Source organism: Idiotropiscis lumnitzeri, chromosome 11 (genome assembly GCF_059441095.1).
Source record: "Idiotropiscis lumnitzeri isolate Australia: NSW breed Sydney's pygmy pipehorse chromosome 11, RoL_Ilum_1.0, whole genome shotgun sequence".
In the NCBI taxonomy this organism is placed as follows: Eukaryota; Metazoa; Chordata; class Actinopteri; order Syngnathiformes; family Syngnathidae; genus Idiotropiscis; species Idiotropiscis lumnitzeri.
In genome coordinates, this window is record NC_142401.1 from 20,230,930 (window position 1) to 20,251,257 (window position 20,328).

At 39.6% G+C, this 20,328-nt stretch overlaps 2 protein-coding genes across 2 annotated transcripts in view; one reads left to right on the plus strand and one right to left on the minus strand.

Moving 5' to 3' along the window:
• The window catches only part of lamb3 (laminin subunit beta 3), a 29,753-nt gene extending 19,479 nt beyond the window's left edge, over window positions 1-10,274 (plus strand). The window contains exons 16-23 of the mRNA XM_088308197.1: window positions 1,806-2,017; window positions 2,127-2,333; window positions 3,834-3,978; window positions 5,714-5,921; window positions 6,871-7,012; window positions 7,148-7,324; window positions 7,536-7,698; window positions 9,456-10,274. Of these exons, the coding sequence (XP_088164323.1) occupies window positions 1,806-2,017; window positions 2,127-2,333; window positions 3,834-3,978; window positions 5,714-5,921; window positions 6,871-7,012; window positions 7,148-7,324; window positions 7,536-7,698; window positions 9,456-9,595 (1,394 nt within the window). The 3' untranslated portion in view covers window positions 9,596-10,274. The remainder of the gene's footprint in view (window positions 1-1,805; window positions 2,018-2,126; window positions 2,334-3,833; window positions 3,979-5,713; window positions 5,922-6,870; window positions 7,013-7,147; window positions 7,325-7,535; window positions 7,699-9,455) is intronic.
• A 58-nt stretch (window positions 10,275-10,332) lies between these two features.
• LOC148328140 (calcium/calmodulin-dependent protein kinase type 1D-like) lies at window positions 10,333-19,324 on the minus strand. The gene is made up of 13 exons (XM_088308200.1): window positions 19,205-19,324; window positions 17,850-17,961; window positions 16,365-16,490; window positions 15,745-15,819; window positions 15,523-15,661; window positions 15,293-15,416; window positions 15,008-15,083; window positions 14,543-14,655; window positions 14,150-14,228; window positions 13,917-14,004; window positions 11,263-11,609; window positions 11,094-11,186; window positions 10,333-10,993 (listed from the first exon to the last, which is right to left on the minus strand). Exons 2-12 carry the CDS (start codon window positions 17,933-17,935, stop codon window positions 11,123-11,125), a joined length of 1,317 nt encoding a protein of 438 aa, XP_088164326.1. The 5' UTR covers window positions 17,936-17,961; window positions 19,205-19,324; the 3' UTR covers window positions 10,333-10,993; window positions 11,094-11,122.
• Window positions 19,325-20,328: the final 1,004 nt, after the last annotated feature.

Here is a 20,328-nt window from a genome sequence, read left to right on the forward strand (position 1 = left end):
TTCATATTCTTGGGTTTTTCATCAAGCCAATCACCTGCTGTAAAATGAAACGTTCAATAAAAGTTTGAGTTTAAAGGCTACATATAAAATTATTATTATTATTTTTTTTTTGTTTGGGGGGGGGGGGGTTGGCGCCTGTTATGTGTCTGCATACACCCCAGAAAGTAGGTAGTTGCTCCCTTGATCCCTGATCATAGTCAGTGGAGTTTGTTGACTGTTTCAACCACTTGAGTGCTGCCCAAAAGATCCATCCATCCAGATTCGATTTTTCCAATTGAACTCTTTCCATTTTGGCGATGATTATGTTGAGTTATGAGTCCGCCACATTTGACGCCATGTCTCCCCAGCGATCACTTCACCCAGCTGTCTTTCCCATTTAGTTTGTGCATATATTGTTGACTCCACCCCCATCAAACACCTGTATGAAATTGAGGCGATTTTTGGGATAGTGTCAAGTAATTTTATAATAGGGTGTATTTCCTTTTCATCCCTTTTGATTTCCTTTACGTAGTACCTAAAAAAGTCCCTATAATTCAAAGTGTGAGTATCTTGTAATTCCTGGAAACATACCATTTCACCCCTTTTAATAATAGTACATGTTGCCCTAATATCCTTTTCTGTCCATATTTTAAACACATCATTTAGTTTACCGGATTTAAATTTAGAATCAAATGGAGTCCACTTCAACAGTCCAATTTCCTTTCCTACTTTCAACTGTTGATGTGATGATGTGATACCATACCTCTAATGTATAAATTATAACCGAGTTGATATTAGATTTTTCTTTTACACAATTAGGAGCCTCCGTTTCTTCAATGTATGCTTTCTAATGTCAAAACTTCAATATTTTTTCGCTTGGCTTTATATCCAACATCGCACTAACAGACAAGATAATGTAATTGTGCAGCATAGAAATTAAAAACATTTTAATATTCGTAACAGACATGCATTAAAATAGTTCATTAGTGAATAGTTTACATGAGAAAATGTAAAAATAAAATATTACATTTTAACTTTGAAGGCAAATCATTCATCAGTTATAATGCTGTAAGTGGTTGCTGATGCGCATCTCAGAGGTGCGTAACGTTTTCCATCCATCCATCCATCATCTGTACCACTTCTCCTCACGACGGTCACAGGGGTGCTGGAGCCTATCCCAGCTATCTTCGGGCAGTAGGCGGGGGACACCCTGAACTGGTTGCTAGCCAATTGCAGGGCACACAAAGACGAACAACCATCCACACTCACACTCATACCTAGGGGTAATTTAGAGTGTTCAATCGGCCTGCCATGCATGTTTTTGGAATGTGGGAGGAAACCGGAGTACCCTGAGTACACCCACGCAAGCACGGGGAGAACATGCAAATTCCACACAGGATGGCCGGAGCCGGGATCGAACCCACGGCCGATGATGTCTCTCACTGTGAGGCCATCGTGCTAACCAGTCGGGCACCGTGCCGTAACGTTTTAACATTCTTTATTGTCACACAACTAAGAGACCATCCCTTGCTGGGTGGGCTTTATCAAATTAAAATAAATAAGTGAAACATGCATCCGTAATACTTGAGCGAAAGTGCTTTGCTGAAGATTGTGTTTTTGTTCCATCTTGTTAGGTCCTCACTGCTCCCATCATTATAGTCTTAATGCTATCCTTTTTGCATCATGTGTTCCAACTGTTTTCACTTCTTTTTTTTACTCCTTTTTTAGACTACTTGCCTTCAACATTTTATACATAGACTTTGGAATCCAATTCTGACAAGGTGAACTGCTAAAGTCAGCTCATATTGCGTTTTTCTATCATTCAGGAGCTTTCTCTACCATCAAAAACGCCTATGACGAGTCTACAGATGCTGCAAAGAAAGTAGATACCAGCAAAAAAACTGTGAAGGAATCAGCTGACGTCAGAGAAGATACTTTAGATCTTCAGGAAAAAGAATCTCCAGACAATACTAGAGATATCAACAAACTAAACCAGAGCATGGCATCCCGACCAGATCTCACTCCTGTTGCTAAAAAGGTACCGGCTATGCCACCAACAATTTAATGACTGAAGCTTGAAGGTGGTTTGAAGTCATTGATCGATATATAAGAATTGTGTCTAAATGACGGATGGATATTTCCTCCAGGTATGTGGCAGTGATCGGTCCGAGACCTGTACTCCACTCATGTGTGAGGGTGGGGACCTGTGTCCACCGGAAGGATCTTTGCCCTGTGAGAAGGGCTCAACATGTGTCGGTGCCCTGCCTCTGGGCAAGAGGGCAGATGCTGATGTGAAGGATGTAAAAGATCGTCTAGAAACTCTCAGCAACAATATCACAGAGGCTGCAGAGAAGGTACAACTGCACACACATACATACACATACATATGGTGGGTTGAAAAAGTATTCATACCCAAGAGCAATACTCAATTTCCTGGCACGGAACAAAGGAAAAGTGTGTTTTACCTGTTTGCATGAAAGGAAATAGCATAAACACATCAATGCATCAGTTGGTTTCCTTTCATGTGTGAGGTATGCAGATCAAACCCAGATCTGTTTAAAATGGAAGCAAACATTTATCCAACAGAACTTAGTACCGTGCCAAAAGACGCGCTGAGGGAGCAAAGGGAGCAGCTCCAGTTGAGGGCACACCGCACTATTAGGCGCATGTTAGCATGGTAGCTTGCACAGGCTGATGGCTGTTAGTAACAGCACTATAGCTCAGACTGATCAGAGATGTCATGGCAACACATTTAATTAACTAAGTGAGGGGAGGGATGCCACTGGTCACCACACACCTTACAGTCATGGTTTCAAATCAAAACCATAAATATATCTGAACAGCATAAAAGCAAATAATGAAACAAAGAAATAAAATTAACACAAATCATGCATCCCTCATGCCATTCCTATCACCAAAATAAATAAAAATACAAAACAAAAACAAAACACAAAAACAGTACTGAAGCATTCTGGGAGATTATCACACTGAGGCATTCTGGGAGATGATCAGACTGAGGCATTCTGGGATCTTATCAAGCTAGAGAGATGTGAGTGGTGTGTTTTTTTTGCAGTCTGTTATCTAAACCTGTAATGTTTCTTGCTTGCAATATCATGAATGATAAGACAGACTACGACATTGTGGACAGCTGCCCTTTTGTCCAGCTTTCTCTTGCACCATCACAGAAAAAACATACTCACATAATGTATTTGTCACACTCAATTTGTGGCTTAGATGTCCCAGACTTTGGCCAGAAGGGTGTGCTAACATGCACTCTGCAATGCCCCAAATGGACAATCTTAACGGTGGAGAGAGGATAGCTCGGCACATGACAAGGCACCTGGTTTGTTTTGGGGGAAATTTGTGACTTTAAAGTGCGCCTTATGGTCGCGAAATAACAATCAGCGACGTCTAGTCCATCTCCTGATTTACTGATTAATTAGTTAAGAAGGTTGTCTGGATAATTTTCTCCAAATAGTGTTCATTTAAGTATATATACATCTATCCATTATCTGAACTGCTTCTTCTCATGAGGGTCACGGGGGAGCTGAAGCCCCACTGTCTTTGGGCAGTAGGTGGGGTACACCCTGAACTGGTTGCCAGCCAATCGCAGGGCACACATAGATGAACAACCATCCGCCCTCACACTCAATATAGAGTGTCCAAGCAACCTGCCATGCATGTTTTTGCAATGTGGGAGGAGACCGGAGTACCCGAAGAAAACCCACAAGGGCATGGGGAAAACATGCAAACTCCAAACAGGAAGGCCAGAGCCGGAATCAAACCAATGACCTTTGCACTGTGAAGCCCTATTAAACAGTCATAAGTAAATGTACTTTCATTTTTTTTCACAGCTCCTAGACACCCAAGATGACACCAATGGCATAAGGCAGTCAATGGATGATCTGTCCAACAAGATAAAGCAGGCCAGAAATGACCTGGAAGATGACTTAAAAGAGGCAAAGGATATTGTGAAAGAGCTCAAAGATTTCCTGTCAGGTACATTTATTTGGAGTGGAAAGGGATGATATCAATCCAATATTGTATAAAAATATTAGTCATGTTTGCTTGGCTATTCTGAACAAAGTGGTGGTTTTTGATACGGGTGATATGAGCAGCCACCCAGGGCTGCGTTCTCACAGGCCACAAAGTGAAATAACAACAAAAACATTTCATTAAAATTCCTTATTTTCAATAGCAGCTGAGCGCCCATTCTCATCTGAAGACATTACATTATATAAAGACAAATTAATGCTACATTGTACTGGACAAGACTCAAACCGGCGGCCTTTTTTTTCCCAAGTGCACAAAAACTCTCTGCACAAAATGCATTGATGTCCACCAGAGATGATGTAATTCTCCTTCTTCAACATCTCAAGCAGAGCGCCAGCCTTCCAAAAGATCTTTTTCCAGAAGCGACATAAATTCTGACCCGTCACCGAGAAAAAATAGCAATGAAGTACATATTGCTGTGTGTACATTACTTTACTGATCCCCAGTGACTTTGTCTTTGTTTGGTGACTCTCATTATCCTGAAAAGGAATGGCGTCTACAATACATCTTCTTTCATCTTAGACAGCTGGCTAAAGTGAAGCCCTTTTGTTCCCAACAGGACTTAGAAACTGTCATCCATGCCTTCCTAACATCTAGGCTAGATTAATGTAATGCACTTTACTTTGGAGTCAGCCAAACTCGCTCAAGCGCCTCCAACTGGCCCAAAATGCTGCCACTCGCCTTTTAAATGGCACTCGGAAGATGGATCTCATAACCCCAATCTTTGCCTCTCTTCACTGGCTCCCAGTACACTTTAGAGTTCGCTTTAAGATACTTCTGTTTGTCTTCAAAGTTTTAAATGGCCTCGCCCCAGCATACCTCACTGAGCTCCTCGACCCCTACGCACCTGCTTACTGCCTCAGGTCTGTGGACCAAATGCTGCTGGAATTGCCGAGGACGAAGCACAGTTTCAGGGGGGATCGTGCCTTTTCTGTTGCCGGTCCTTCCCTATGGAATGAGCTCCCATTAAATGTTAGGCAAGCCCCCTCTCTATCCATTTTTAAAACCCGTTTGAAGACACATTTCTATTTTTTAGCATTTGACTCAACATGAGACTGTGTTTTAATTTGTGTTCTAATTACCTGATAATTTATATTACGGCATATGGGACACGCTTTGTTCCAGCTCCAGCTGTCGTGAAATGCGCTATATAATTTAAAATGTATTGTATTGGATTGGATTGTAAAAATACAACGTAAATAAAAAACGCATTTATAATGTAGCCCCGAAAAAAAGTTTGCTTCCCCTTCTTTAATGACCAGCAGCCGCCACTGCTATTAACATTGTTTTTTCCAATATGCATATTGTCATGTGTATTTAACGGTGTTTTAAAAATCACAGATTTCCCAGCAATGTTTAACTTACACATGATTATATGTGAAAAGTGAAAAGGCAAAAAGTGAGGTTGCCCGCACTGGGTCATCATACTACAAATTGTTTTGATATAATATTAAATATTTACTTTCACCGGAGCTTAGTTGTTATAATATACTATATGTACAGAACTACACTACTGCGCAGTCAAACTGTGAAGATTATTGTTAAAGAATCCCTCAAGTGTCAATCAGAACTGATCATTATTGTCTACTATTTGACTTTTCTTTTTTTTAAACAGTTTTTGTATTGGATTTCATTATATTGAATTCAATGTGCCTCCAACTTGTCTCATTTTTGGGTCCAGATCCATCATCCAACCTGACACACATCCAGGATGTGAGTGACCGGATCCTCAAAACCAAGCTGCCTTTGAGCCTGGCGTCTCTAAAGAAGAAGCTCGATGAACTGAAAAATCTTGCCGCAAACCTACCAGACAGTACGTCCATATTAAACAAGTCAGGCCCACAGTTGGATGCAGCCAGAAAACTGCTGGAGGAGGCACAAGATACCAGGTGAATGTCCCACCTTAAAAGCTTGCTTTCAACCAGAGCTGGGCACTTGACCCTTTTTGATGCTGAGTCCCCCGCCCTCCGGCTGCGATCTGGCTAGCCTTCCGGCCTCTACCCACCAGCCTTATTCATAAAAATTGTCGGCCCCCGAAAAAACAAAAAACATCCGTCCATGACGCCAGATGCTTACGGCAGAGGTTTATTTAAGGATAGTCAGATAGCTAATTTACTTTTCAAATGCGCTTACTTTATTTTGGGCTTATTATGGTCTAATTCATTTCCTTCTTCTTTGTCTTGGACTTCTTCTTTCTTCTTCTCCATGAACGTGCCCAATGTCTCTTGTTTTATGTTGATAAAGTCAGCCAATAACACACACGTCTTGCTGCTAACTGTACTGCTTTAATCAATTTCTCTGTCGCAACTCCTCCGCATCTCACATTTCATTCACCGCATAACATGAGCCATTCACCTTGATGTGCACTTCAGGGACCACACGGAAAACATAAACTCAAAGAATATTACCCAATGCACGAAAGTACGTACAGTTGGTAGTGGCGCGTTTGACGCGTTCTGAGGCGTTTCCCCATTTATCCGCGACCACTTCACACGCCCGAGGGCCGATTCGTGGGCTGGACTAAAATCCCCCTCCAGCTGAGATTAATTGAATCATTTTTTTAAATTTGTCACACCCCGCACCCCTGCCCCCAAAATGGATGTTTGGCTGGGCTGGATCGTTCCGCTTCCGGGACGGACTGCCCAGCTCTGATTTTAACCTATTCCACTATTCGTTTGAACTTTAAACTTTGGACTTAATCGGATGATAATGACACTATTACATGTGTCCCCCCCCCCTCAAATTCGGAAATATAAGTCTGAGTTTTCTGAGAGGGGATGAAATTATACAAAGGTTTCTGTTGAGTCCTTGGAGTGACAATTAATGGCATGTTGACAGGGACACAGCACAAGGGGTGAAGGACGATGTGGACGAACTGCTGGCAGGATTTGACACTGTGGAGGACTCCCTCACTGACATGGAAGACAGACTGCAGAACCAGATGGATTCCATAGACAACCTGACTAGAACTCTTACTAAGGTGGGACCCAGGAAAAAAATATCTACACAATGCCAAACCATTATCCTGTCCAGGGTGATGGGGAGACTATTCTAGCCGCAGAGAAAATCAAAGAAAATATTTGCTAAAGTTTTTACAATGGTTGATTTCATCCAGGCCAAAAATCAACTGAAACCAGTGGAGAAGACTCTGGATGATGTGTCATCAATGACTGATCCAATTAAACCTCAACTGGAAGAGCTGGAAGACCGCCTGCAGAATGCAGCCGAACAAGCTGAGGACGCACAAGAAATCGCAGGCCAAGCTGAGGATGAGGCAGCTAATGCTGATAAGGTCAGAAATCAGGGGATGGTACTAAACATTCACTTTGCAGGGATTATATGATGTACTTGCTTATACACAAACTTGCTCTGAGCTTTTGTAATGGTAAACTGTGAATACAATGCTGTTTCAATGTATGTTTTTTTATTGGAATATTCGACTAAATGTACACATTTAGAATAAGACATCTAATACATATGTGCCATGAACATAACCTTTTTAGGAGCTGTTGTCGGTGCAGGAGCAATTTGATCGTCTTAAAGATAAGGTTGCTGCAGGAGGGCCTCCTGGAGAAGCTGGGCCAGGGTCCGAACGGCTTTCAAAGCTAAAGAACGATGTTGGTAATCTGGCCAATACCACTGACAGCATGTTGGATGCTCTGGAAGGTAACAGATCCCCTATATAGTCAGGCCAGACTGGTATTTGCTGCATGTTTTGTGTTTTCTTTCAAAGTGATTAAAGGGACACTTGGATGAGCTTAACATTGACACTTATATAATAGGTTGGCATGTAAAAATGACATCAGTACTAAAATGCCTCCCCCCAGAAGAATCTGTCGAGATTTAAGGGCTTTATATGTGATTAGATTTACGACAAATTGGCACGCCCCCTTTTGGGGCTCAGCTTATCATTTGTCAACGGTCTACATCACGGTTTTAATGTTGCTTGTTTTGTCGCTTCTGTTGTCTAAAACGGCGACCGATCGCCACCAAAATGCAAATGCACATAACAATGCTTGTCCACTTCAACCTGTGAAATTAGAAAAGCGTACTGCACAGTAGTTTGAATTTAGTGACATTAAACGTAAGCTCATGTGATCACCTCCACAAAATTTAAATACTGTGCCAATCTCTTCTGTACTTACACAGGCTGAAGCGGACAAGAGCATAAATGCGCACATGAACCCCGACAGGTTAAATTTCATACATTTAGCCACACTAAAGTCATGTCAAGATAACGTCTGACAGCGGGTAACAGACAGCCTGCAGGCAGGCATGGAACTTTACCCCCCACTACTTCCCTACCGGCTAACAGTAGGATAACCGTGTTAGCAACAATTAGCTTCAGGTTGTTAAAACAAAAGGTGTTAGCACAACAAAATTAGCGCCTTACTGTTCAGCTTGCGTCTTCATGTCGTGGGGTCGCCTCCCAAGCAATCGTATGCATTGTCTGACACCGCTTGCAGTCGCCAGCTTTGGCGTGAGAGTAAGTGCGTGTCGATTTCAGATAAAGACCTCATCCAACACCAGGGCTGGCTTGAACGGGGCTTTTAGTTGGGGCCGCTTCGGGAGCGTCAATGTTCAGCGAACAAAAAGTTTCAGCGCGGAGGCCGACTCCATAGCCGAGTGTGGCCGCATTGGAACGTATCATTTCAGCTGTTACGTTCCAAATTGGAAACTGCTGGCAACTAAACTACTTCAAATTTGTTTTATATGTATTAGCATTAGTATAATAATACTAATTACAATGCTTTTGATAGCATAAAAAATATATGAAATGTTTTTAACACTTTAGAACAATTAAACATGAACACCTATTTTTTGCGCACTACTATTATTATTATTTATATTCAGGAGTTTACAAAGGTATGAGGGCACCAAAAGATTTGTTTATTATTCAAGCCTCTGCCGGAATATAAAATATTGAATATTTAACATTGACATCCCAGGAACTCGAATGAAGGATGGAATCATAAAGTGAAATAGCGAAGTAATTTCCCCATCCCATCAATCTTCTTGAAACAGGCCTATCACAACTTTTATAGACTGATAGTAAGCCCACATTGTTTCGATAATTGGAGTTAGTAACATTTCTAATGCAATAATAAAACAGTTTTTTCTGTTTGAGTATGGAATGTCTGACTGTATGTGAAAGTACTTCGTCTCTCAACGACAGCAAAAGATGTCAGTGTTGTTTAATGTAATGTTTTCGTTATGATCCTATCCGTTTGAACCAGCAACCGCTGCTATCTAAGTACACACCCACAAGTGGATATTGACAGACGTACCCAAATTGGAGTGCTTTTGTTGTGTTACTGGGATACTATAAATAACTACCAAAAATAAATCCAAGTAAAATCATTACTTTACAATGTTTTTCAACTTCAAAGACATCTTTAAACTTGTTCATTGCGTCTCCACAGGAAAAGCCGATTCACTGAAGCAATTGCAGGATGAGATTCTTCAAAAGTCCTCAAAGCTTGAAGGACTTGATGCCAAGCTTAAAGACCTTGTGGCGCAACTTCAAAAGAAATCTCATGATTTGAGTGTCTGCCAGGGCTGAGAAGACAACTATGCCACAGGAAACCTGAACAGAATACGTCTTCATTAAAGCAGAAGTCCTTCTTAACTCTCAAATACTGCTGTTACTTGTTTCCATAACATTGCACATCTTCTATGATGGATGCATCGTGCAGGGTTTGGAACGATATTATGATTCTTAATGTAAAGAACCACCTTTGCTTATTCTATGTTGAACACTTAGCGAGAACGTCAATGGTTCCATTGCAGTAATCAGCAGATGTATTTTTTTTCAGGAAAAATGACATAAGAAAGGTCAACACAAAACGTATCAGTATCACATTTGCCTTTGCATAACCTACAGGGTGTCACAAAGATTTGTTGCCATTTTGCCATCTAATTGAAAAAACAATTCTTGATAAAAAAAAATTCTATGATGCAACGTGGAACACTACATTTAATGTACTTTGTGCAGGTACAAGAATGACATTCATGAGCAATGCAATGCAATTTTTTGTGTTAACGTGTGTCATGTCACATGTTTGGTGCGCATTGCACATATTTTTTTGATTTACAAAATCATTTAATTTTGTTAACCTAGAACACTATATACATATTGCAAATGATGTCAAATTATTTTGGACACCCTGTACTATTATTTATTGTATGTTTCATTATTTGTGCAGAACCCATCATATTTAATAAAAACTAATGCTTCTTCATTGTGTGTATAAAGATTAATATGGTACCGCATAGTATCATCACAAGAAGAAACAGAAAGACTAGTCTACATTTATTGAGAAAAAAAAACATTTTAAAAAATGCATTTCACTACATTTGTAATTCTTTAGAGTTTTTAACACGGATTTGTGGCACTTGATAAATTCATTTAGGACCCCCATTATTCGCAGGGAATCAACACATGAATAGCGAAAGCCGTATATAACTGACAGGGGGGAAAAAAAAACAGATAAACTTTAAACACGCATTTTCGACAAATAGTGGGAGGCAAATGTGGAATCAGAGGACAAAAATAATAAATATTTTAGAAAATATATTTGCAATAATGCAAATCTGCAGGGGTCCACAGTATACATATTCCAAACCGCACTAGTGGTTTATAACATGTGACTATACACTACTGACTCAAAATTGGGTTCTTCTAGGTTCAACTTGTAGTTTTTTTTCTTCAACTGATTTAAAATTTAGAGAAAGCAATCAATTCCAAAAGATAAAACTCACCAGCTTCAAACTAACATTTCAATAAATGTCATCTAAGTTAAAAGGAGAGAAAGAAGAGAGAAAAGTGCAAGACGGATTTCAGTTAACCCGATTGTTTCAGTGATTAGAAAACATTTTCCTCAGCTCAGTGGGCAGAAGTGTTGAGCAGGAGACGTGTTGACATCTTTCAGTCAATAAGAATGCCACTTTAGGTTGTCACCTGAAATTGGAGATAATTTGGAGTTAAAGAATTTCAGAAGCAGGCAGCAAAGTTTTAATTTTTGAAAATAATTAAAGGGGGGGGGGAATGATTTACTTACGTGAGAATCGTCTCAGGTTTGCCAGCCAATCACATGACAGAACAAACACCCGACTGAAGTGGAAGGTCCTTCACCTCAGCCACAGCCCCCACGCTACAAAGCACATACATGGTTCATCTTGGGAAGTTTGTACTGTTGTTACATTTACCAGTGTGGGAGCATTTATGACCTTTTGGTTGACGTGAAAGAAGTGTCCTTCTCGGGGTCCAATGAGTGGACCTCTCTTGGTTGTGCAAGCAAGTAGTTGGGTTCAATAGGATGACTTCTTAATGGAGGGCAGAGACTCCTGCTGGGCTCAGAACCAATGCAAGCGAGGTGACTAGAGGCGTGGAGAGGATTTCCATTTGGGTCCATGCTGAGAACTTCATTATTGCAGGATCGTAGAGATTCTAGGTCAGTCTGAGAAGAGGTCTGGACAATGATGTGGGGCAGAGAGAGAGGAGCGGAGCAGTGCTCCCTCTGGGACACCTGCAGTTTTTTCATGTGGTAGATGGCGGCACTTGCATGGAAGGCTTGCTGTTGACAAAGAAATGAGCTGAAAAGGGTTCTTACTCTCGCATGACACAAACACAACACTTAAGTGTTGCAAAGTATTTGATGTTTGTCTGAGCTTTCTGAAACTATAGCCCCAAAGGATGAAAATAAAGAATTCTCCCAAATGTGTAACATCTGGTTTGATAAGATGTGAAATAGTTCTAAATTAAACCAGTTTTGAAATGCATCCATTGACCCATTTTCAGAGCTGGGCACTTGACTCTTTTTGCAAGTCAGTCCCCCGCCTTCGGCACCCATCCAGCCTCGACCCTCCGGTCTTTTTCATAAAAATTGTCGGCCCAAGACTTTTTGATGAAGCCTGACAACTGAGAAAAAATTTTGTCACAGCTGCATGTCCCGGCCCTAAACACACTATTACTTTGTGATTGGGTCTTATCGAGGAGGAAATCAGCGGGCTCAGGACAAGATGGATTCAGTGGGTTTGTGATCTCACAAATACTTTGAGAATTCAGCGTGCAAGCGATGCTCATTTTAAATACCACCTGTCCTCTGTGGCAGCTGAGTGGACCCTATCCCTGCTGAAACAACCACTCATGCAGGGCCAATCAAGTTAAGTTAATGAAGCTAAGAAGCATGTTTTGGTGATGTGGTAGATCCCGAGAGAACCCACTGAAGCTCGGGAAGACAAGGCAAACTCCAGACACCAGTGCTTCTCAAATATTTTCTCGTATGCCCCCCCTACCAAGGAGAAAATAATCTGCGCCCACCACCACCACCTAATCTCCGCCGCAACTAAAAATAATAGCATTTCGTTGCCCGCCCCACTATTTGAGAAGCACTGCCATACACAGACGTTCCAATTGAGTTTTGATGCCAGATCTCCTCACTGTGAGGCAGAAGTGCTACCCACGGTTTCATCATATTGCCCAGTTTTTAAATATAATAGATTCATTCATTTATTTATCTTATTGGAGGTCACACTCCATACATTCCAACCTACATAATTTAGTTTCTGTACTTAACACATATGCTTTTGGAATGTAAGAGGAAGATGTAATATTTGATCAAATAGTTTTCTAGGAGTTTCACGTGAGAGTTCTACTGTTGCAAAAACAAACTGTGACCACTAGAACAAGTCTGAAATGTGCTTTTATTGGACAGTGGCAGCAACATGTGACAATGCTTCATGTTTTGACAGGGACGTTTCAGTTTTGCCTTACTTATTCATCATATTTTTTAGAGTTCAAAATAGCAGACGCAGCAGCACTTTTACTGCATATTTCTGCGGGTGGGGTGTTTTTGTAGGCTTAATATTCCACGGGGGTTTTGGGGGGGGGGCGCAGAACGTTGCAGGTGGGTCTCCATTTTACGGTCGCCTTAAGACGAAATGGGGGTTGATGCAACAGCTAATACCCTGCCGCAGCTTGGTTCGTACCTTACTTTGCATTTGTGCTTGCACAATAAAGACTGCAGTCTTGTTTTTGTTTGAATTCCACATTAAAAAAACTGAGCATGCAGCAACAGGTTATTTCCTCGTGAGATTGTATAGGTGACACTTAGAACTGTCTACTATTGCGGAGTGAATCGGTAGCAACAATGGGCAAAAGCCAGTATTATGAGAGTAATGGCTCGCATAAACATATTGTTTAAAAAAAAACCATAACTATGAGCTAGTTCATGTTTGGAATGGTGAACTTAGTTCAAAAGTTTGAATTATGAACTATCAACTGAACAAGTTCATAATAGAATTTGTAAAATGTGAACTAGTTCACAAAGAAAATGGACTTTCTCCAATACTAGCTGCACAAATGTTGGTATTTCACGTTATAGTGTAGTACTTGATTTTTAATAATTTAAATTTGGCAGGGGTGTTCACAACATTCCTTTCTGTGGTGTGTCAAATTGACAAGACATTTATCTTCACTTTTCATGGACTTCAACTTTCATAGAGTCCTCAAAATAATCATTAAACTTTGATCCACCACCCACATAGTGAAAATACTTATATTCATATAAGCACATTTACTCTTCATACTTTGTTGTCTTCTAATGAAAATGTTACTCTTTAGACTGGGACCAAATATAGTCTTTTTAGAGTCAAACGTACTCGAAGAAATTTACTGTAGAGTGCACCCAGTGCGAGAAACAAACAGTGTGAGGGTGGTAGATAAAAACAACGGGGCTAAAGTAAAAAAAAAAAATTGGTTGGTGGAAATTCTGTTTGGCTGGAGTATCAAAACGGTTAATTTCGAACCCTGTGATGAGGATGATCTTCCTGACAATTCCTATGCAACATTTCAACTATAGACACTGTTACATTGCACTAACCTTCCATTTAGATTTGGCAAAGTTCCTTTCAATCTGCTCACAAACAGAATGGTAAATATCCAAGTCCTTAGCTGTGTTTCCAGCAATCCTGTAATAGAGTCAGTAATAGTTTTTAACTACATTAAAATACATTGAGTCTTCCTAGGGGAAAAAAATCAAACAACGAATGTAAGCATAGGTTTAGTTTTAGTCTACAGTATGTGTGTCACATTAAAGACAAAAACACAACTCACCATGGGTGTTGCAGGGCCTGCTCAGTGGTGAATCGTTTCATGGGATTTTTCTCCATCATATTTCTGATAAAGTCTATTGCTGTGAAAACATAGAAGAGATACAGTCATTACATTGTTACAAATTTAACAAAAAACATGTTAATAGTCACGGGATAAAAAGCCCGCTCCTAAAATACATACAATTTCAATGGAATGTGTGGAAACTTATGAGACAAATGCATTTAGCATGTTGTCAAGCAAAGTCTTTGAAATGATCAGGGCTGTCATGTAAGAATTTCTGGCCCAGAATTCTCTATCTGCTATAGATCCAACACCAGTTTTCATCTAAAGGCTATAATACTGGTTAAGGTATGCTACTTTATAATAAATAAATTCCAGGACCCAGTTTCGTACCTGACTCAGAGATCTCATCCCAAAAGGGAGAGTGAAAGGCATACTCAGCTCTCATGATCTTTGAAAACAGACGTGTCTCGTTCTCCTCAAAGAACGGAGGGTATCCACACAGCCTGAAACACAGAGACAATTAGCTTAAAATATGGAAGAAAATTTAACGTGGAAAATTCAGGCACTGAGTAGTGTTTTTATCCTGGCTAAAGAAACAATTTACTTACTCAAAGTAGTGGTTAAGTAACTAAGAAACTACAAAAGGGTCCCATGTTTGATTCTATCAGCTAGCCTGGAACCTCACAGAAGCGGAAGCAATGAGCAGGTCAACTAACTCTCCCAGGTTCTGGAAGGATTCCCATTACTCTTGTTCATGGACAGTGTACTTTAGCACAAAATTTCGTGTACAGTGGTCACAAATATCTCAACTTTTGTATGAAAAACAGTACAATATAAGGTAAAAATGTAACTTACAAGATGTAAGTAATAACTCCAATGGACCAACAGTCAACAGCTTTGCTGTAGGGTTTTTGGGCCAAAACCTCTGGAGCTATAGAAGAAAGTAATGGCTAATCAGGCAGGTACATCAATATAGATCAATGTCCTTATAATTTTAACAGCTGGGCAATAGTATCTAATTCCCAATCTTTTTTTTTCTTCTATTGCATGATATCAATACATTATTTGGATTTTTGTTAAAAGGAGACATCAGGATTTCCATTAGAGCCTATTGTGTTTGTGCCTCACTAAGTTACTTACCAACATATCCTGGTGTACCACAAGCTGTGGACATCACCCCTTGCTCCAACGTCTTTGAAAGGCCAAAATCGCTAACCATGATCTTGGCATTTTCATCGGCACTATAGTACAGCAAGTTTTCAGGCTACTCAGCCAAAGAGTATGAGAAGAACAGAAATATTGGAAGGAATTATGGTATAAAAACATTTATAGTGGTTGCAGATTAAAATTTGCGAGTGTATGTATGTTACCTTAAGGTCCCTGTGCACAATACTGTTTTCATGCAGGTAGCCAACAGCCTCCAGGACCTGTTTGATCACCAGACTCGCATCCTTCTCCGTAAAAACACCTTTATCTAAAATCCGATCAAATAGCTCCCCACCTGACACACTACACACAATTCAAGAGTATCATGAGAATTTTTCTTTTGCTCACCATATGTAACAAAGGGTATAACGTTAATGTACACTTACAGTTGCATGACCAGGTAAAAGTGAGTTCGACTCTCGTAAAAATCCTCCAGCCCTACCACATTGTCATGCTTTATCCTGAAATCATACAAAAGACATTAAGAAATCAATGCAGAGCTCAGTGACACAAGTACACACATAGAGAAAAATGTTGCGACCCTCCCCACAGAAATAGCTTAGAGCTGCCTAAAGCAATAATACTTCAAAATACTTTGGGAAAATCCAACATTGCTTTATTTTTGTGGTCAAATAAAGTTATAAACTAATGAAAAAAGCCCAGAACACAAATACTTATTTTGAGGCACGGCAATTGAACACATAGTTACTAATGAGACTTCAGCACCTGCCCACAGCTATTTTGGGCAACAAATCACAAACTGCTCTCGAAGTCTCAGGTTTCAAGGGTGCCCTCACCTGATGGCATAGTGGACTACAAATAAGTCTGGTTTTCAGGAATATATTTTCAGTGGCAAAAGTTGTTTCTTTCTGTGTGTGCACAGAAGAAACAGCTTCTTGTATATCCCAGTTGAAACATATTTAATATTTAAGGTTTAGGCAGAAATAGATATCTCTTTCATTCAGAATGTGTGTGTGCGTGTGTGTGTGCGTGTAGCTGTTTTTACCTCTTTAAAACAGTGATTTCATTTTCCAGGTTGCTGTGGGTGAGGTGCTTTTTTTTCAGACATTTCAGCGCGAACAATTTCCCTGTTTTCTTTTCTCTCACCATGAAAACTTCAGAAAAGGACCCCCTACACAAAACAATGGCAAAGAAATGAAGGAAAGTTCAGTCCGAAAGTGTACACACACCAACAAATCGCAACATTGTAACCACTTCTTTCATTAGCGTACAGTCTAACGAGAGCCGATAGGAAATCTGCATCAACAAATCTGCCTTTACATAGATAATAATGACCACTTTTGATTGACACAGTGAATTAATTATTGGGAGAAAGCATAGCGGCAAAACAAAATACTGTACCATTTTTGCTCCTTTAGTGTCATATTTATATGCCGCCCGTGACTAAGGCCTTAATAACCTTTTTTTTTTTTTCAAAATTCACCAATTATAATATTTCGATTAACTTGAACTAAATGAGAATTATTAGTTTTACCTTTGAACCAGAAATTATTTAAAAGAGGGTAAATTCAGGGACGGGTCAAAAATATGACCTAAGTGCTGTTTTATTGCTCTGCTTTAACTCTGATGTGCATCATATCAAGAAAATAGAGTGCAAATTCAACACATGTACTGTATATTCAGTCAGATTCCTAATCCTATAATGAAGTTGGGCTAGGATGTTCCCACGGTGGTGTAGTCTGACGTCAGTGATCAGGGACAGAACAACAGCCCACACTTATTCACAGCCAGTCCATGATAAGAGTACTTTAAGCAGCTTTCAGTCCACAAGACAGTGATGAGGTAACAGGCTTAGAATTAAGTTAACAAGCATTTGATGCAGTTCTTCTGTTGCATTTTGTTTTTGTGAGGCCAACTTTGTCTCACAATGCGAATATGGGTATCGTTAAGTTAGAAGGTTATAAACAGTACAGCGTCTATCTTGACAGCTTGCTCTGTCCATTAATTTTACACATTCATTCACTCATTCATCAAAATCTGAATGACACATTCATAATGGAAATAGTAAGTGTGAGGCACACTTTAAATGCAAAAGACTATTACTACAATATAAAACATTTTACTTAGAAATCTTATACTTTCTTTACATATATGTATTTAGGGTATCAAAATCACGACATAGTTGCATTTCATTAAGTCTACAGTGTATGGCTGTAGAATATGAATGTTATTGGAAATAAATGTCTACCATCATATCAAAATGGGACAGCCACTGCTAGAAGGTGGAGCTGTGAGTGGTTTACACACTGTATTAAAGTTTCCATTGATAAACACAGCTGTGCGGAAGGCGGTGAAGGGATTATCCTTAAACCTGTGCCAATCTGAGCCTTAAGTGTCCTCCTTTTGATATTTGGACTTGCTAGTAAGGTTCACTGTCAATAGCAGCATTACAATGCAAAAGATGAAGTTAAGTGGGAGGCTGCCTGTCTCCAGTCTGACAAAACTTTCTCATCTGAGTATGCAGACTTACGATCCCATCTTCCCCTTGAAGTCAAACACATCCTTGATGTTATTAATGGGTTTCTTCCAACTGCAGACAATCTCCTTCCGCCCCATCTTGGCTCTGACGTTGCCGTAGACTCCTGAAACATATAACATACTCATACTAATTCAGCACACCTGTAACACTAATGATGGCTGACAGTACAGAAAACTGTGTGAAATATTGACTGGTGGTCATTGATATCATAAGTGCATGTCAGATATAAATTCTGCGAATGCTTTTGGAAATAAAGTGTATGAGTATTGGTATGTATTTTATTGGTTTGAAACAGTGTAATTATACATTATATTGAGTAGAATCTGTGAAAAGTGAAAATTGTGAATCTCCAAAACTCATTGTTTCTTTTCCTTGTAATATTATATAGAAAAACATCAAAATCACAAATACTGATATGTATATATCAAATCAAATTGTCTGTACTTAACACACTTATCTTCAATGCATCTACAGTGGTAAAATTTGGAAAATGGAGAAACAATGAGTAATGTTCCCTATTCAGTCTGGTTATATAAATGTTGCATGTCCACAGTTGAGGTCAGTTCAAGCTAAGTAAAGCCTTTTTGTACCTATCAGTTGCACAACATTCAAAAACGTAGGGGATTAGAGGTAGATAGCAGTGATTGGTTAAGATGCTAACATATACTGTACTCTATCTGCCCTCTCTCTCTCTCTCTCTCTCTCCTTCTCTCTGTCTCTCTCACTCGCGCTCTCTCTCTTTCTCTCTCTCAGCTCCTAAACTGCTCCTCTATGTGTCTGCAGAGGGAATGGATTAACACCTGATTCCATAACGGAACTGGGTCGGTTTATAATCCTAGCCTTGAAAGATCACTTAAATTTGGACATGCAAAATTTCTCATTTTGCGCATTTTTTAAGACCACATTTAGAAATTATAGGACTAATTAAAAAAACATACGCAGGAATAATATCTTTTTTTTCATCCATCTTCCCAGCTATACCAATTATTTTTTACATTATAATTAGTGTATTTCTGAACAAACAGCAACACATTATAGGAACTATGTAATACTCATATTCAATGGCATTCAACTAAGCTAAACTAAAAACTTAAACTTCCAAAAAGCCATTGCGTAAAGTCCAACCAAACACTGAACCATCACATTTCAATGCGAACGTGACTAAAATGGACTGCAAAAAATAATTTTCTGTATCTTTTGAAAGATAGGTGTGAATATTTCATTTGTAGACAGCATTAAAAGCAAGCGTTTTAAACGGAATCTAAAGGTTTTAAAACATCTTCCCCAATGTGCCATCTACGACTGAAACAAACTCGGCAAGCGGTAATAATAAAAACACGTTTTACCTTGTGGAACGGTGAGAGACAGGAGTTCTGAGGTATCCCTGGACGGAACCTGACTTTCCAAGTAGTGTGCAGCCTTTTACCAGCCAGGGGCGGAGCTTCTTCTATTTGCCAACACGCGCAGAGGTCGCGAGATTATGTTCAAAACTCCCACAGCCGAACGACTCAATAAGCGCATGCAAGCGGTAGGCCTACTCTGAATTTATGTTTTTGTTGAGCATGTACTTTTAGACATTATTTTAATAGGCTATGAGTTTGAACACTGGAAGAACAATTAAATAAAACATACAGGTGCATCTTATCTGATTAGAATAGCCCAGATAAAAAAATCGAAAAGTTAAATTCACGGGGGCCATTATACAGCTTCATTATGTACCGAAGGAAAATGTTTTTTTAATTCAAGATTACAGCTAACGAAAACTCTAACTTTGATTCTGAAGTGTTTTTCTACGTGATAGCTCTATAGTTATACAGCTAGCGAGTTGGCTGGGTCTATGAGGACATTCAGCGCTAATTGTTTTTCCGGTAGCTGGTTTACGCGCGACGTGGGAGATTGAAGTTGCTCTCGCGGTAAACATCGCCGTTTTGTCGGCACCGAAAAAAAAAGGGGCAAGACGTTAAGAAAAATTTCAATTGTTTTATCAAATGTGGCACAATTTAACAGAAAATTAAAAGAAAATGTACCTTATAACGGCAGATTGATGATTCTCTCAAATGGTCTTCTAAATATCGACGGACATGCATTGATCATTCAGTGAGGTCATATCAAGGAATCGTCGGGAAAATCAACCTACTAACCTAACAAAACGTAGGGACTTGGACATAATTGTTTTCTCCGGTAGCAGATGTATGTGAGGTCAGAGATTGTACTGGCACTCGATGTCTACATCGGCGTGAATAGACACAAGATTATCCGTTTGACCAGGATAAATGCATTAAAAAGGGGGAGATTTTATGAACTTCCAATTTGGATCTATGGACTGGAATAAGTTTTTTTCTGTTAAATTGTAGAGCATTTGGTGAAACATCTTTAAATGCGATTTTGAAAACTATAGATAAATTGTCATTCATGCACACTGCTTCAGGTTGGATATCTTAAACTACACTCAATAAATAAACAAACAGAG

Bases quoted from the DNA above. Each gene is read 5' to 3' on its own strand.
- LOC148328140 (XM_088308200.1), bottom strand. From the start codon at position 17,935: ATGGGGCGGAAGGAGATTGTCTGCAGTTGGAAGAAACCCATTAATAAC. The intron at 14,656-15,007 runs GTAAGTTACATT...TCTGTGTTTCAG, and splicing joins GGAGTTATTACTTACATCTT to GCTGTGTGGATACCCTCCGT. The intron at 14,229-14,542 runs GTACGAAACTGG...ATGTTTTCACAG, and splicing joins GGATGAGATCTCTGAGTCAG to CAATAGACTTTATCAGAAAT.